The sequence below is a fragment of the Abrus precatorius genome, unplaced genomic scaffold (genome assembly GCF_003935025.1).
Source record: "Abrus precatorius isolate BTA unplaced genomic scaffold, Abrus_2018 Scaffold2, whole genome shotgun sequence".
Lineage (NCBI taxonomy): Eukaryota > Viridiplantae > Streptophyta > Magnoliopsida > Fabales > Fabaceae > Abrus > Abrus precatorius.
This window is the reverse complement of record NW_020874362.1, coordinates 35,516,685-35,534,773: the sequence shown is the minus strand read 5'-3', so window position 1 is coordinate 35,534,773 and position 18,089 is coordinate 35,516,685. Positions and strand designations below refer to the sequence as shown.

Sequence of the window (18,089 nt, the reverse complement as noted above, 5' to 3'; positions counted from 1 at the left end):
ATTCCTGATTGCTCCACTCAAACTATTAGTTTGAAGAAACCAATCAATTCTCAGTTCATCAAAAATTACTGCATCAATCCATTAGAACAGCCTGCAGGACCTTCATCTTAACCCTCATCATCTGTGTCACCTACATCACAGCCAAGACAACCACGAAACAACCATTCATGCCTAACATGCCACAAACGGATTCAAGCGTTCTACACCATCAAAATCACATAGAGCAACAATTGGCAGCAAATAATCGTGCTTACACTCAGCTAAATGAGTCTTTCTACAGGTCAGCTCTTCTCTCATTTAATATTTTAAAATATCTAATCATATCTGCAACACATTACCTTGATCTTCTGAATTTCACAGGTTCATGCTATATCATGGTGAGACATTAGCTTTCCCATGGCCCACAACAGAGCTTTTTGCAACAACTGTATCATGGCCTGGAGACAACCCTACCTTTTCACCTGAAGAAGAAACTCCACAGGATCATGTGTCACAATCACACGAAGAAGCGTTTGATGACATTCAGAACAATGATGACACTGAAAGGAGAGATGTAGAACAAAGTCAACACTTAGAGGAAGAAGGAGGACATGATGAGGGAGATGAGCTACAACCCATGGAAGATGAGGATGAGGATAATGTAGAAGTTGGAGACCCATGATTAGATTTTAGTAATTAAACATTTTTTGTTATGTAATGAATTGTAGTTTTAGTTTTTCAATGTCCATAGTTTTCATTGTTAGATTTTAATATTTATCTAAAGTGGTGCTTATATTATAAACTCTTTTGGATGATACCTATGCTTCAATACTTTATGCAATTGTCAATACTTCTTCTGTATCTGGGCTAAATATGTATTTATAAACTCTTTTTCTATGTAAGATGTGAGTTGAAATGGTATTATATAATGTAATAAATTGTACTTGACTCCTCTTACATGTTGTCTGTGTCTGCATAATTTTTTCAAATTCTGATATATTTGCTTAAGTGCACATATTCGCTTAAGCGAATCTGTTTTCGCTGAGAAAATTCAAATCTGGGCTCAAGCCCTGCAACTATTCGCTTAAGCTAATTCAAATTCGCTTAAGCCATTTTCTATGTTTGAAATCATTGCTTTCTGCCTGAAATTCGCTTAATATTAATTAAAATCGCTTGTCAAGGCTTAAGCAAATTTATAATAGCTTAAGCGATTTAGGTTCCGCTTAAGCAAAAAAAGTGCTTGAAATACATGACTTTCTAATCTATTTTCGTTTAGGTTTAATTGTTTTCGCTTGGAAGGGCTTAAGCTAAATTAAAATCACTTAAGCGAAATTAGGGACTTAAGCGAGACATGATTCTGCTTTCTTGTGACTCGCTTGGACGGGCTGTCAAGCCATTTCTCTATTGGCTTAAGCCTTTCTCCATGCTTAAGAGAATTTGCTACTAATTTCGCTTAAGCAAATTTTGTCGCTTAAGCAAAAATGCACTGCGCTCCTTGCAGTTTCTGCCAACACTGAAGAGGATCCGGATCCGTTGGATATAGAAGAGGGAGACACTGTCTCTATATCCTAAAAGCATGATAGGGGAGGGAGGGGGCACTCCCACTGTTTTAATCGGTCACCCATTCTGTTGTGAGACGTAATTTAAAGTTATTTTGCATACTAATTTCCATAAACTCATTTTTTCAATCTTTTACCATAAAAATGACTCATTTTTATATTTTATTCTCAAGTTAACCTTTTTTCCTCTTAAATAAATTTACTTTCCATGGGTCAAAAAGTCGTGTCCAGACACTGAAACCACCTTTCAGTATGCATTATGCAACGTGATTTACACGAGGGTGGTGGTTGTCTCGATATTAAATAATTTATAGTCAATATAATATATAAAATTTATATGACTTACATGTCTAACACATTAAAAAATAAAATTTAAAAAATTAAGACATACAAATAAAAGTTAAACTATATATAAAATTAAATTAATAAACTAAAAATTGTATATTTACTAATTTATTTTTCTAAAAGTTATAAATTTTATAATAAAATATAATACAATATAATATATTCATATTTTGAAGAAAAGCACTGTAAATCTGTAATGACCTTTTTTAAAAAAAAATAAAAAATTATGTCTTTAAATACATGATAAAAAAAATGAGCTAATTCTTCACCGTACTATCAATTTATTAACTTTTGCAAGTAACGATCAAATTTCAACGAGACTTGCAGTTGAGGAGTGCGACAACGACAAGTTCCCCTGTCGAACAGTTTATAAGCCTAATTGTTCTCGACTCCATGGAAAACAAACACGTAGCAGTCTTTGCTTTCCCCTTTGGGAGCCACCCTATGCCTCTCTTTAACCTTGTCCTCAAACTAGCTCACGCCGCTCCACACTGTTCATTCTCCTTCATTGCCACTCACAAATCCAATTCCATCCTTTTCCCAAAACACCATCTCCCCAATAACATTAACCCCTTTACCATAAGCGATGGAATCCCAAAGGGTCATGTGCTAAGCAACGACCCAATGGAAAAACTTGTTCTTTTTCTCAAAACTGGTCCTCACAACTTGCACAAGGGTATAGAACTGGCCGTTTCCCACTCAAAGAAGAGAGTCACGTGCATCATTGCCGATGCTTTTGTAACCTCTTCTCTCCTCGTGGCTCAGACCCTCGACGTTCCTTGGATTCCGGTTTGGCTTCCCTTTTCATGCTCAATCTCTCTATATTTTTACATTGACCTGATACGCGAGACATGTGCAAACAGTGCTGGAAACACAACCCTGGATTTCCTTCCCGGGTTGTCTAAAATGCGTGTTGAGGATATGCCAAAGGATATTCTCAACGTGGGTGAAGAGGAGACACTGTTTTCAAGGACACTTGTTTCATTGGGTAAAGTGCTAGCTCAAGCTAAAGCAGTTGTTATGAATTTCTACGTGGAATTAGACCCACCCTTGTTTGTTAAGGACATGAGATCAAAGTTACAGTCTTTGCTTTATGTTGTTCCTAATCCTTGTCCACTATTGCCATGTTCTGATACAGATTCAAGTGGGTGTTTGTCGTGGTTGGATATGCAGGCTTCTAGATCAGTAGCGTATGTTTGTTTTGGGACTGTGGTGGCACCACCACCCCTTGAGCTTGTGGCAGTGGCAGAGGCATTGGAAGAAAGTGGGTTTCCATTTCTTTGGTCTCTCAAGGAAAGTCTATTGGGTCTTTTGCCAAGTGGGTTTGTACAGAGGACCAGTATGCGTGGGAAAATGGTGTATTGGGCTCCACAGGCCCAAGTTTTGGCCCATGGTTCGGTAGGGGTTTTTGTGACCCACTGTGGGGCTAACTCTGTGGTTGAGTGTGTTTCTGGTGGGGTGCCAATGATTTGCAGGCCATTCTTTGGAGATCAAGGGTTAGGGGGAAGAGTGATTGAGGATGTTTGGGAGATTGGGGTGGTAATGGAAGGTAAGGTGTTCAGTAAAAATGGGTTGCTTAAAAGCTTGAAGCTGATTCTGGTGCAGGAAGAGGGTAAGAAGATTAGAGACAATGCTCTTAAGGTGAAGAAGATTGTGGAAGATGCAGCTGGGCCAGAAGGACAAGCAGCACAGGATTTCCAGACTTTGGTGGAAGTAATTTCTTGCTAGATAGTGTGAGGGGAAGTCGTTAATTAGTATTAGAATAATTGATTATTGTAATCACTGATTATATAAAATAGGTTTTATGTTTAAATATATTAAGTTAAAAGTAACTTTAAAATAATTTATTGTATTTGAATTGTATAAATAAATACTTTTTATGGTAAAATTTTATAAAATTACATGTAATAGTTAGTTTTATATTTAAAATAGTTAATTATGAAGAATAAAGTAAAAACTAAATTGATAAATTTAAACATAATTAGTATTTTTTATCTTAAATAAATTATTTTCTTTATAAAAATAATTTAAATGTAAGATAATTTTTTAAAATTTTATCAAAACAATATTTTAAAAAAGAATCATTTTATTCAAGAAATACTTAGGAGTGGTGTAATGCGTGTCCTTAATAAAATATATTGTATGGCTTTGTTTAGACGTTTGCTTGATAGTGATGTAACATCGATTAATGAGCGACAATTTAGGGCTATTTAATTGTATTATTTTTCATTAGAAAATATGTTTTTTAGATTAAAATTAATAACGAATTCACTCTTAATTATTACTTTAGTTATTTTCTAAAGCTATTGAGAAGTTATAAAAAAGTTAAAAACAATTTATCTTTAATTTCTGATTTTTTAATAATCTTAACAAACAACTAAAAAAAAAATTAAGAAGTGCTTTTTTGAAGGAAAAAAAAACTTAAACAAATGAGCTCTAAATTACACACACACACACACACACATATATATATATATATATATATATATATATATATATATATATATTAATGATATCTAGAATATACTATGATTCATCTATTTCGTAGAAATAATAACGATACAATGCATAATTATGTGAAAATAAGATAATAAGTCGAAAGTAAAAAATATATATTATTTTAGATGACTTTAAAAAATTTATCCTCTTACAAAATTATTTTTTTTGTTTGATTTTTGTTTTAAAACGAATATTCTATAAAATACTTTTTTGGTATAGAATGGTTTATTCCATATTTTTTATTTGATCTTTCTAAATAACATGAGTTTTTTTTCCTTGATTCTTCCTTTTAGCGGACCATATTAAAAATTTATAATATTTGTAAGAATAAAATGAAAAAATTTATGATGTTTAAATAAATTAAATAAAAATTAAAAAAGTATCTTATGAAATAAAAAGCTATATGATCCAACTACTATGCATGGACCAAAACAAGGTAGAAAAATATTAAGAGAAAATGTTACTACTTTAAGTATTTAATGACATTAACGATGGAATAAAAATAATTTTTTATGAAGAGTATAATTAATATATTTTTTTCTTATGGTTTTAGAAAGTGTTTTTAAATTTTTTAAATAAAAATAAAAATTTATTGTTTATAAATATTTTTTAGTAAATTAATTAAAAATATTTTTTTAATAAAAGTATTGGCACATTAAAAATGTGGCTTCAGCACGTAAAAATGACTCTTGTTTCTGCGGTGTTTCAGTGTTTGTTGGTCAAGGACACAGAGTCAACGTCTAAGTTTGTCGGTACACGGCTTGGTAAAGTTGAAGTAGGTGGGAAATAAAATATCAAATTACATTTAATGTTCTTTTTTTCTTTGTAATTGAAAACTATAATTTAAAAATTAATAGTTTTAAAAAAGAATAATGTAAACTTCAAAGGTTAAAAACAATATCAACATAATGTCAACTTTAATAAAAGAACACTAATACAGAAAAAAATAGAGATGATTAGTGATTTGGATCAAAATCATTTGTACCAAAAGGAGAAAAAAAATCAAAATTTAAAGGAAAAAATTAATAATATTATTATTTAATCAAATTAAAATTTTATCTTAACAAAAATCTACATTTAATATCATGACTGATTATTAAAAAAAAACTTTAATTTTAATTAAAATATAACATGATGACTAATTAAAAAATTTCACCGAAGTTGTTTCCAACCTAAAAAAACATACAAGAGGCTACTTGTCCCTTGGTTTTCCTTCCACCACTTGGCTTGCTCCTTTTCTTGTTTCATATCCTTTCCACAACACTTTCTCGTTTTGTTTCTTCCCTCAGACAACCCCAATAATTGATGGCTTCTTTCTGGTTTCTCCAACTCGCTCTCAAATGCTTTCATCATTTCGCATGGTATGCATATGAATGCAATGCTTGCATATTTTTCATCTCTTCCTTGTATTCCTCACTTCATATTTCTTTATGATCACTTATATATAAACAATAAAAACTTACACTCTTTTTGTCATATTACTTAGACAGCATTGTAGATCCTCTCTTACTAATTCTCTGTCTTTTTCTCCCCACCTTTTATAGGCCTCTTCTTGCTTTGGTGTATCCTCTGTAAGTTTCTCAACGTTGTTCTTTTTGTACTTTGCAATGTTTTCTTGACCCATTTATTTGTTTATGATTTTTGTTTATAAGGGTGACTTTTTGCATAGTTGTTTGACTATTGTTTTGGCATGCTGCTGTTGTTGTCTGTGATTATGGTTTGGTGTGTTCTTGACAGATGTGCTTCTGTACAAGCAATTGAGACTGATTCTTCTAAAGAAACAAGGGATTTGATCTCTTATTGGATACTTCTCTCGTTAATATACCTCTTTGAGTATGCTTTTCTGAGGCTTCTTCAATTGTAAGTCGTTTACCTTGTAATAAGGGAAGAGCATTTTCATTTTTCCAATAATAGGAATTTAGTAAGTTCATTTTCTTTGACTGGAATTGAGAATCTGATTGAACTCCCAGTTCGATGTGGGAGGATCAATCAATGCAATTCCACTGTGTCACATAAATTTCCTAATACTATAGAGGGAGGACATGGAATCCCTTCAAAGGAATACACCTGTTATGTATGGTTAATTTTTCTTAATTTAAATTTTTCCTAAAATAAATATAAGAAAAAACTGCTAAATAAAGGGAGTAAGTGCTATACGAGTACTGAAAATTTGCTCCTGCACTCTCTGTTTGTTTTGTTCTTTTCTTTTTGTGTGTGTTTGCTCCAAAGCTATCCTCTATCTGACAACTGAAAGCTAATTCCTGTCAAGGTGTAGAGATTGTTGAAATGAGCTTTACCTCTTTAAACAAAGCCTTTGCTGCTCCATAAGAAATGAAATGTCGCTTCAAAAGCTGTTTCTTTTTTGCTAATTTACTTTACTCTCCACATCACTCATGGAACCTTGATTCTGCAAATACATAACAGTTTGAGATCTTTGAATCGGTTGATTCGGAAGGGTAACTCCTGGTTGTCAAAGCACAAGTTCCATTCTTTACATGGAGCTATAACCAAGATGAATGTTACTACTCACAGAAATCTGCAGTAAATATAGTGCCCTAGAAGATGTATGCTACAATATTCAAGGTTTTTCATGATAAAAATGAATTACATAATACTGGTTACTAAACTAGCATATTTTTATATTGTGCCACTGGTCCACAACCATTTTCTAATACATGAAGTTTATCCTGTTAATGTTATACTTACAAAATACAAAGCTTGTTTTGAATGTCAAGAGTCGGTTTGCAAACTATTATTTTGTCACTTTTAGCGGTATCTTCATTTTCTTAAGTTGGTATTTTATAATTCACTATCAATTATTGATTTTCATGAACTTAATAATGTACAAATATCTAGTTAATTTTTCTCTTCAACGTCTCAACCAACTAATAGAAATAAAATTATGCTTGTAGATATAATTATTTCAACTTAGTGTTTCTTGACGGTTAATCTAATGGTTCTTTAATGTTGGAAACTTGGAATTGTATTAAATGTCACGTGATAATTGTTAAATAAAGTTAGTCATAGCAAATGATTTCTCTTTGCAATTTTCGTATGTTTTTAATCAATTTGCGGATTTGTTTAACCTGTCCATTCCCATGTTTAACTGTAACTGTAACACCAGGTTCCAGTTCTGGCCTTACATTAAGCTAGGGATCATCTTCTGGCTCATCATACCAGACTTTGGACGAGCTTTTTATGTCTATAATAACCTTATTCGGTCATGCATCTCCATAAATGCACAAGCAGTCATATGCAGGTTAAATAACTGGAGGAAGTTTTTTGTCAAGAAAGATAACTTTTTACTGCATGCAGAGAGATACATACAAGAGAATGGAACTGAAGCCTTGGAGAAGCTCATAGCTAGCGAGGTAAATGGCTATGTAGCTGCTTTAGGGTTGAGCACAAACTTGACAAAGGCTAAAAGTTTCTTTTTGCTATAACTCTAGAAATAATTTAGGGAAGCAAATGTGTGTACTCATGAAAATGTCTGGTATTGGCAATTGAAAATTTCATCTAATTCTGGTTTTTTACCAATTGAAGAGCACAACTTGTAAACATGATGCAGAAACGACAAATGCAGTTAGAGCTATTGATAATAAAGAAGTGCAACAGGTAAAGTTCAGATGTTACTTGTGCCGTTGTGACATCAATATAACTCTTGTTATAAATTCCTGTATGATTCAGTTCCATCCATCCAAGTCTCCTTGTGAGAGTAGTCATTGAAAGAGCATCTTGTGCAGACAAGTGGAAAAAAACTCCAAGCAGAGCACAAAGACATCGGGGATTTGGAGGAGATTGAGAAGAAAGAAATTTCTGTAGGCAAGCAAGTAAGGTTTCTTATAGTATTCACTCAAAATAGGACTTTCTCAAGAACCAATTTAAATTTAAGCCTCCAGACCATGCTAAGAGGTCATTTGCGAAAAATTTACGCTTGGATATACATAAGAATTGTGTGGATATGGTCATGATCCATCATTCTGCAGTAAAATTCTTATTTTCATTTGAGGTATTTATGTATTTTCCTCAAAAAATTAATTACTGAATCTTTTTTATTTAAATGAAAGCTAGCCATATCTTGCTTTGTGTAACACAACCATCACACAGTAAGAACACACTGTGGCCACAGACTACATAGGATTTCTTTAAACTGCATGAGTTAGTGGTGTGCTCTTTTGATTTTTCCTTCTGCTTTTCGTTGATTCTACAGTTATTGTAATTGTTTGTTAACAAGGGTTCTTTTACTACATTTCTTTTATTCTTTTTCTTTCAATGGCAAGAAAAGGTGAAACTATGTGGGAAAGAAATGTGGCAAATGTGAGAGCAACTAGTGAATGTTCAACATTTTCGAAGTTCGCTACCCGTAGAAAATGAAAGAACCATATTTTATTTCCTACCGTAAGAAGCTTAATAATATTCACTCCTCTTCTCACAAGAGGTCTTGTGTTTATGAATTATCCCCTCCCTTAAATGCATGATAACCATAGTAATATATTAAAGATTTTCAAAAATATGTATGCTGCTAATTATATTCGATTGCCTTACAATAAGTGCTTCACCTTTGTGCGAATCTTGAATATTGCAGGCTATTCCTGCCATACCTAACCTTGAACCAAATCAGAAGAACTCTTCATCAGCCATGGTGGAAGGCACAGCTGGTGGACAGCTTCCTCAGAGTTCTACTTCTAAAAAGGAAGTACAGAAAGAGTGGGCTTGCGCTTTATGTCAAATAACAGTTACTAGTGAGAAAACCTTGGATAGCCACGTACATGGAAAAAAACACAGGGCTAGTTGTGAAGCTCTAAAAGCAAAAAATCAACCTGTTCCACAGAAGCAGAAAAATCAATCCAAAGAGGAAGTGAAACAGAAGAACGTTATCAATCAGAAAAATTCTCAAACCAAGAATGGAGAGAAGGAAAAAGAAATCAAGGATCACAAGGTACAAGGACAGCAAAGGAACCCAAGTGAACCTGTTGGTATGAATCAATCCAAAATTAGATGTGAAGTATGTGATGTTACTTGCCCTAATGAGGTTGCTATGATCGCCCACTTAAATGGGAAGAAGCACTTGGCTAAAATTAAAAATTTAGTCTGAAATAAGTATATATTTACTAAGTGGTAGATGAGTTTAGGTTGATGCAACAAGTGTTGAAATGTCAATAGGGATATTGCTTGAAATTTCAAAGAAAGACCGTGTAGAGAGCCTGCATAATTAGTATTTTAGTGCCACCTTGTTCCATATGATTCATATATGCATCGTTCAAAGTTACTTCTTTATTTCTGGAATTTCTAGTTCACAACTTCACTGTTTACTTTTGTTGGAGACAGCATATTATGGAGCATCTATGAGCTACCCAATTTCCACATGCACCCTTGTTTTTCTTTCTTCTTGATGTTCAGCAATTTGCCAATATCTTGATGGGTCAAAACTCAAGATCAAGACTCGTCTATTTAGTATTTGTTGCTTGACATCAGTGAATACCATAGTACTTCACTGTCTATTTGGATTTTATTTCTTTTTCCTGGAGAGTTATTTTGTTGAATAGCTTTGATTGTCTTGTTTTATGTATAACCAAAGATGAAGGTCATTAAGATAATTTTTTTTTAACAAACACTAGGGAAAGAAATGAATTAAGTTAGTATCATAATGATAACGATAAACTAACAGCATTTTATGTCATTTCACATATAAAACAAGTAGTGTTACTAGTATATTTAAAAAAGATATAAATATATTTTAATTTTTAAGATATTAATGAAATTACAATCGTAAATTTAAAAAGGTAACTTTTTAAGTTCACGAGTACTGCACCTATTTTTAAATCAGTTAAATATTATGTTTTTATTCTTATTTTATTTTTACATTAATAAAATAAATTATAATATCAATTAATTTAATTCTTTAAATATTTATGAGAATTTAATTTTTCAAAATTTTTATAACATGAAATAAATCCTTCAAATATCAAGACAGATTTTTTTTAAAAAATTTTTTAGAAATATTTATTAGACTAAATCTTAAAAAGAAATACTAAGTGTCAAATAATTGTCTAAAAACCTAAACAATTACTTTTCTAAAAATAATTATAATAATTTTTTTTAAATTATAAACTGATTTGAATAATATCCACCCAATCTATATTATAATGAACAAACTTTAATTAAAACATTAGAGTACATACCTGCCCAATGCATGGATACGAATTCTAGCTGGTACCAAATTTGGGGGGAGAAAAAATTAATGTGTATTCTGCTCTATTCCACGCCTCAAGATTTATTCAGCTTTGAATTTTTTGGTTAAAATGTCTTAAATTTTTATAGTGACACCGTTAATTCGTTTATTGTATGTTTGAATTTAACTTAATCTTTATGCATATAATTATTTCGATCTTAGTTCTCAGTCTATTTTTATAACACCGCCAATTGAAAATACAACTCAGCAAAATATAATAATCAAATTGAAATTAATTATCCGAAATATTATCTTTTCAGTCTAATTTGATTATTGTAATTCATAATAACTGTCTATAATAGCAATAAATGACAAGAATGATACTAAATGATTGTACTTGTAAGAATTAAGTTGAAAACTTTCTTGGTTTAAGAATCAAATGAAAAATGAATATTATGTTTCGATATTAAAAATATATTTTAATGTTTTTTCCTTCCTTCCACGCTCAATGGTCAATTTCCTAGAAAAACGCAATGGTCAACTTTCAAGCTAAACCTGAAGCCATTGTTGACATGGCAAATTTACGTGGATGGATAAGGTGTTAATGGATTAGGCTCCACGTAGACCCTCAGTTTAGAAAATAAGCCGAATAATCAATTAGTCCACGTATGAGACCAAAAGTGGGAAGAGAAAAAAAATAATAAAAGAGATGATGATAAGGAAAATGCATTTTATTTTATTTTTTAAAAGAGTGCAAAGGTTTCAGAAACAATATACATCACACGCTCTGGCTATCAAGATTTTTGAGAGGTTGGCATTGCCATGTTAATCTTGCTGCCACCAGTTGAATCCTTCCATTGTTGAGTTATTGTTTTCATCTGTGTATAGAAGTTAACCCCAGCCTTGCCTGTAATTCAACAATGCATATCAAATTCAAATCAATTAGTATAATAAGCCTAAATTCAAAGTAAAATTTAACTTTTGAATAATATAAGTGACAAGAAAAATAAATGAAGAGCCAACTTTGGGAGAAATCACAATACCATAGAAATTGAGATCGCCAGCAAATGATGCCTTGTTGCCTGTAAATGAGAAGAAGGGCAAAGGAACTGGAATGGGAACATTGATGCCAACCTGATTCAAATGCAGTGACAACCCAATATTTAGGTCCTATTTGGAAGAGCTTATAGAGACTTTATGAAAATAGTTTATGCTCATATGCTCTTTTCAGTTTATTCCAAAATATTTATGGTCAAATATCTTTGTGTAATAAGAACTTACTGAATAGGCGGTTAATTAAGCAGTGTTTCTAAATGCACCCTTATTCATGCAAAAATGAACATCTTACTCAGGTAACATTACCTGCCCAGCTTCAATCTCAGTCTGAAATTTCCTAGCAGCAACCCCAGATGTAGTAAATATAGAAGCGCCATTTCCGTACCTGTTGGAAAAGTCAAGTGTAAGAATAGATAGCAATTCAAGAGAAGGCAATGACAAGAAGTTGTTAACAGATACTTGTTTTTGTTGATGATGTTTATGGCCTCTTCCAAGCTATCAGCCTGAAGTTTAAAAGACAACAGAAAAACACTGTATCAGCATATCTGTATATTGAGTCAAAATGAAAAGTTCAAGATAGATGAGTCTCGGAGGTGGAAATATTTTCAATTTAGAAATAACTGACCCCTCAAATGGTTAAATAATTCAATAAGTGGTTACTTATTAACCACTTACCATGCTTGCTGAAGGGCTAATTGTTTCTAAATAGGAAAAATTCTACCAAGAATTATATTTTGTGATTTTTATGGAATAATATAATTCAAAAGATGAAACAAACAGACAGACCTCCATGAAAAGAAGAACAGGGCCAAAAATTTCCTCCTGCATGTACCATGTTAGAGACAAACAAGTTTAGTATACATCTAAACTTCAAGTCTATTTTGACGGAATTCTTTTAGAAGATGCTTAAAGATTGGAGATTAGTGAGTAACCTCGTAGCATTCCATGTTGGCAGTGACATCTGATAAGATGGTTGGGCCAATAAAATTGCCAGATTCATAACCTGGGACCTACTTGCCATGCATGTATGGATTGATAAGTATAAGGCAGAGTGCAACTATATTCAACCATTGTGTTTGAAAAGGCAGATGAGGATGTAAAAATTACCACTATATTTCTTCCATCAAGCAGCAGTTTGGCACCACTTTCAACCCCAGATTGAACTAATCTGTGTATTCGCTCCTTTGCCTGTGCAGCCAATAAGAAGAATATTCAAGAAACATAAGCCAAAATATAGTTAAAATTGGTGTGGAAATGAGATGCACTGAATAGCCATGCCAGTAATTCTTCAATGATACTCTAAAGATTTGCTATCAAGATTTTTAGTTCGAACCTGCTTGCTGATGACTGGACCAAGGTCTGTATCAGGTTCAGTTCCTGCATTTACTTTAAGAGCTTTGGCACGCTCTATAAGTTTAGCTTCCCTGCACAAATATTATGAAGGATGTAATTATTGAAAAAATTTTACACTGAAATCAATTTTTCAAGGACAAAATAAAAGTTGAAGTCAATTTCCCTTACACCTGCATCACAAGGAAGTCCAAATACTCAGAATAGTATTTTCTCTGAACAATTTCTCGGAATTATTAAAAATGGCATGATTAATTGGTCATACTAATATTGACATTAAGGTAACAATATTGACAATTTACGAATATAGAGTAATTGTACAAAAGTTCTTTAAAGAAGTTAAATTATATCTTAGTAAAGGAAGAGCGATGATTCCATTTGGCACACACGTCAAAGACATCCAGATCATTTTGGAACAATAACTAGAGGAGCTTTGAATTTCTCCGAGTGTAAGATGCTACAACAGAAGTCATAATAAAACAAATTAAATCCAAACAGAATAGAGAATGATACCATGTCTGTGAGCCACCAACAAAAACAACTGTGCTGAGAGCCATGCACCTTTGGCCAGCAGCACCAAAACCAGCAGCAACTAAAGCATTTACAGTAGCATCAACATTGGCATCTGGCATGACAATTGCATGATTTTTGGCCCCCATATTAGACTGCAAAAAATAGTTTTTTAGTTTCCCAATTTCATATCCTTGCGTGATTACAAACCAAAAATTTTACTAAGGGGAGGTAAAAATTACATGCACCAACCTGAACGCGTTTCCCTTTAGCTGCTGCTCTTGAATATATGTGCATTCCAGCCTTTGATATGAAAAAAAGAACATCAAATAAGCATATATAGTAATGTACAGGGGGACTATCACTTGAAAAGTCTTAGCATTTGAATCATTTGACCTCTTCTATCTATTTTTTCTATCCAAGAAAAGTCAAACCACAAAAATTAATCAGTTCTGCCGACAACTAATGGATTGCTTTTGGCTAGTTCAAGGTCACAAGGGGAGTCACGCATCATGAACTACTATATACAAGCAATTAGTAGATGACTTACAACATTCGAACCAACAAAAGATATGGCCTTGATGTCGTCGTCATCACAAATAGCATTCACAATATCCTGTCACCAATTGCATGATTTAGAACATCAATCAGTAAGAAAAACAATGTAAAGTTAATGCTTCACACATCATAATGTGACAAGTTGTTTCCCTTTTAACAATTGTTTTATGAATAAATCAAATTTATGATAGTATCAACCATTCTTGACATTGTATGATTATATTATATGCAATTTTTTTCAGATTTAAAATCTTGAATACATGATGAAATCACCAAATGCCAAATAAACCCATGAGTAACTTTACTTGGTAAGTATAACAAGAAATAGATGAACAGAAAAAGTTCAATAAAAAAAGGTTGATGACATACATGGGTTCCATGAACTATATTTAAGACACACTCAGGCAAACCAGCCTCCAATGCCAATTCTGCAAGCATTACAGAAGCACCTGGAAAATACAACAAAATGTAAGATAACAAGCAAGCCTTATCCTACTAGGTAATCTAGAGTTAAAATATAACATCCCAACTACATAGAAATTTATTTCTCCACCATGTCATAAGTAACCAAAGACCAAAGATGAGATGAACAATAAAAGTAGATAGACAAACCAACATTTGTGTGCACCATAGGAGTATGTTGAATGTACTATAACCAAGGCAGGAAAGAAAAACTAATAGATGGATAATAAAATTTATTATTCGTTGAAATAACCAAAGAAGAGGTTATAATATTCAGAAAGTTTCCAGTTCGTGGTGTTCACACTACAGTTCAGCATGATAGGTTTGAAATGCTTTAAGCTTGCTTTTAATGACAAACAATATTTGAGTCCCTTTTTCCATTATAATATTACACTATGCTCCAGTGGAAAAGATAATACAAGGGTATTGATAGACAGCCAAAATTAATAGAAAACATCACCTGGGTCTTTCTCTGATGGTTTTAGAACAAAGGTATTGCCACAGGTAACAGCCATAGGGAACATCTGTAGATGATTGAAATTAGAAATTTGTTAACATGTCCAACATAATGTTATGTACATTACATTCCTGTGACAAAATAAGAAAGTTCTGGCTAAATATTTCTACATCATTCAATAAAGTGGACAAAACTGCTTACCCACAGGGGAATCATTGCAGGAAAATTGAAAGGACAAATCCCAGCACAAACACCAAGCGGTTCTCGAATGCTGTAACTATCAATTCCATGTGATACATTGGAAACATACTCTCCCATTTGTAGTGTTGCCATCCCACAAGCATGTTCCACCACCTCTGAATGACGAATTTAAATATGTAGAGAATTGAAAATCATAAAAAATTATGAGCATAATCATTATCACACAACAAAATCTTCTTGAGCAACATATCATAAAGACCAACCTAAACCACGAAATACGTCTCCTTGTGCATCCTTTAATGTCTTTCCTTGTTCAGTGGTCACATTCAGAGCAAGTTTATCCTAAAGCAATTACAAAGTGGTGGTAATTTTTAACATAAGTGAGCTGATATTGGGGTCTCATTGTTTGAGAATGAAAGTGACAGAGCCATAGAATGTTCCAAAATGCTTACCATATCTCTGCGTATAAGCTCTTGGAGCTTCAACATAACACGTTGCCGAGTTGTAATTGGAGTGTTACGCCATGATGGAAATGCCTTCTTTGCTGCAGATACAGCAGCTTTAAACTCTTCATTTGTAGTCAAAGGAACCTGTGAAACAACTTCTTGGGTTGCCTATGATCAGATTATAGAAATGTTAGAATTTTGCATTTCTCAAAACCACAGAAAAGAGATAGAACTACAAACTCAGTATGAAACAAAAAATAAATCCACTTACTGGGTTTATAACATCAATGAAAGTTGATGATTTTGAGTCAACAAAACTGCCCCCAATAAGATTCGGAACCCTCTGATAGAATCCAATCAAAAGAAAGGGGATGAGATGTAAGGAAAAAACTTATTAACAGCAAAATCACTTATCTTAATGCTGATAAATCTATGTAGCATATATTGATTATTGTAAAATCCATTTTTAACTTATTGTCAACCCCTTCGAAATTTCATGTGGCATGGCATGATATAAAATTACATAAAAGACCTAAAGCAACACAATAACTATTTATGATCTAAAAGAAACAAATGCAGGCAGTTGCATGCGTAAGAAAAAGCAACTAACCAAGAATCAGATTTAAAGCCAGAAAACCTCTTCAACTTGTCACTATATTGCCGTAAATAAGTAAGCCAAAAAGATGCCCTCTTATTAATTCAATTTGACAAACTAATCCTAATTACTCTAATCAACAAACCACATGCAAAACGAAAAGAACGCAAACTACAAAACTCATACATAACAAATATACATGCATGCATGTGTACACATAGAGAGAGAGAGAATTCAGCAGTTTCTCTGAAAAAAAATTAAAAATAGAGAAGCAAAATTATCCGTTGACCCCCACTTTTTGGTGTAGAGTAGGTGGAGAACAGTGAGAGATAGGAAGAAAAGATAAAAAAAAAAAGGGAGTGAGAAAATAAGAGATGTGATAAGAAAAAGAAGAGACATAAGAAGAAAAAGGGGTAAGAGATGAAGTTAAGAGAAAGTGAGTGTTGAGATACAAGGATTAATTAAAAAAGAGGTTTCAGCAATAAAGCTTGGATTTTTGCAAAGCAGTGAGGTAGTTAACAGATAACCATGAAAGAAAAATTTGCAAGAAGCGAAAGGGAAGGTTGGTCTTACAGAGGGATTGCGCTTACTGGAAGATGGTTCAGCAGCTGTTGCAAAATGGGAACGCCCCAAAGCAGAGATCTGAGGCCTCAGAAAGTTCAAGTTCCTCACTACAAAACAATAAAAAATTCATCTTCAGTTCCTCACAATCCAAATTCTAAGCATTGATCAATTTGCAGACTCACCTCGTTGAATAGAAAGCTGCAACATCCTCGTTTCGTTGCGCTACGAATGATGTTCGACGAAATTGAGGATGCTAATTTTCTAAGCGAGAACAAACACACTGACAGATCGTAAAGTTGTGTGAGTTGTGCCGTATAAAATGCAGGAAGAACTGCAAAGGACAACTCAATCGCAGACAGGCAAATCAAATACACTCTGAATACTATTAAATATCATTTAATTCAATGATTTTCTAATAAAACGTATATACTTAACAATTTGTCTAGATAAGTGGAACTAACAAATTATTTACCTATTATTCATTAAGTCTTGTCTTATATCTTAGGTCATTAGTTAATAAATAAAAAAAGTATTAAAATCTATATACATTAAAAATTATATTAATATTTTTTTATTTGTGTATGATAATCTTTTTTTGCATGGCAATTTTTAAATTTTTAAAATTATTTTCTTTATTTATTTAATTATTAAATTTTTATTTAAGAATTTCCATTATTTTTTAGTTTTTCTTTTAAAATTAATAAAAATATAAATATAAATAACATTAATTTAATTTATTTTTTGTATGTTTATTTGATAAGTTATCTATCTATGTATATGTTTATACTCTTTTATTTATCTATATCCAACTCTCCATATATTATATAAAAGGCTCTTCCGTTATGATTATTTCGTTGTATTTTTATTTTTCAAAATATTTAAATATATTGAATTATTTATTATTTATTTTTATTATTTTTTCATATGCTGAACACTTCAAATTTATTTTTTTCTAATTTATTTTTAAAATATCTAAACAAACAGTAAAAAAAAGTGCATTAAATTTTATAAATAAGAAATTTTTGTAATTTACTAAACATATTATTATATTAATCTCAAATGGAAAAATAAAAAAAATTATATTAAAGTTTTGTTATCTTTTGATCTATTTTATACAAATTCTAATGAAAAGAGGATTAAAAAAATATGTATTCAAGTTTTACATGTTTAAATTTATAAAATATTTTAATTATATTTAAAATATTGCCATATAAAGCATCGAAAAGTTAAACATAATTGTTATATAGTGTGAAAAGGTATAAGTTTTGTTAATTTATAAATTTCTAATTTATATTGATTTTTTTATTGGATGAAATAATAATTTTTAATAAAATAA

General features: G+C 31.9%; 3 protein-coding genes across 5 annotated transcripts; 2 read left to right on the top strand and 1 right to left on the bottom strand.

The window, feature by feature from the left end:
• Positions 1-2,270: 2,270 nt before the first annotated feature.
• LOC113859197 (anthocyanidin 3-O-glucosyltransferase 7-like) lies at positions 2,271-3,611 on the top strand. The gene has a single exon (XM_027492012.1). The coding sequence runs from the start codon at positions 2,277-2,279 to the stop codon at positions 3,609-3,611; it is 1,335 nt and encodes a 444-aa protein (XP_027347813.1). The 5' UTR covers positions 2,271-2,276.
• A 1,988-nt stretch (positions 3,612-5,599) lies between these two features.
• Positions 5,600-9,745, top strand: LOC113858381. Of its 3 annotated transcripts, XM_027491016.1 has the most exons (7): positions 5,600-5,743; positions 5,927-5,953; positions 6,120-6,242; positions 7,507-7,753; positions 7,926-7,997; positions 8,126-8,212; positions 8,968-9,745. In XM_027491016.1, the coding sequence occupies exons 1-7, from the start codon at positions 5,688-5,690 to the stop codon at positions 9,475-9,477; spliced, it is 1,122 nt and encodes a 373-aa protein (XP_027346817.1). In that variant the 5' UTR covers positions 5,600-5,687; the 3' UTR covers positions 9,478-9,745. The 3 variants fall into 3 exon arrangements, with proteins under 3 accessions (XP_027346817.1, XP_027346818.1, XP_027346819.1); XM_027491017.1 differs by lacking the exons at positions 5,600-5,743; positions 5,927-5,953; positions 6,120-6,242 and adding an exon at positions 6,269-6,456 and having other exon boundaries at positions 8,968-9,718; XM_027491018.1 differs by lacking the exons at positions 5,600-5,743; positions 5,927-5,953; positions 6,120-6,242 and adding an exon at positions 6,541-6,965 and having other exon boundaries at positions 8,968-9,718.
• Positions 9,746-11,271: 1,526 nt separating this feature from the next.
• Positions 11,272-17,110, bottom strand: LOC113858056 (methylmalonate-semialdehyde dehydrogenase [acylating], mitochondrial). The gene is made up of 19 exons (XM_027490479.1): positions 16,936-17,110; positions 16,763-16,860; positions 15,866-15,937; positions 15,601-15,762; positions 15,412-15,490; positions 15,149-15,303; positions 14,951-15,014; positions 14,398-14,477; positions 14,021-14,086; positions 13,723-13,773; positions 13,474-13,625; positions 12,944-13,034; positions 12,718-12,798; positions 12,543-12,620; positions 12,397-12,432; positions 12,070-12,113; positions 11,917-11,995; positions 11,598-11,688; positions 11,272-11,461 (listed from the first exon to the last, which is right to left on the bottom strand). Exons 1-19 carry the CDS (start codon positions 16,958-16,960, stop codon positions 11,349-11,351), a joined length of 1,617 nt encoding a protein of 538 aa, XP_027346280.1. The 5' UTR covers positions 16,961-17,110; the 3' UTR covers positions 11,272-11,348.
• Between the last annotated feature and the right edge of the window lie 979 nt (positions 17,111-18,089).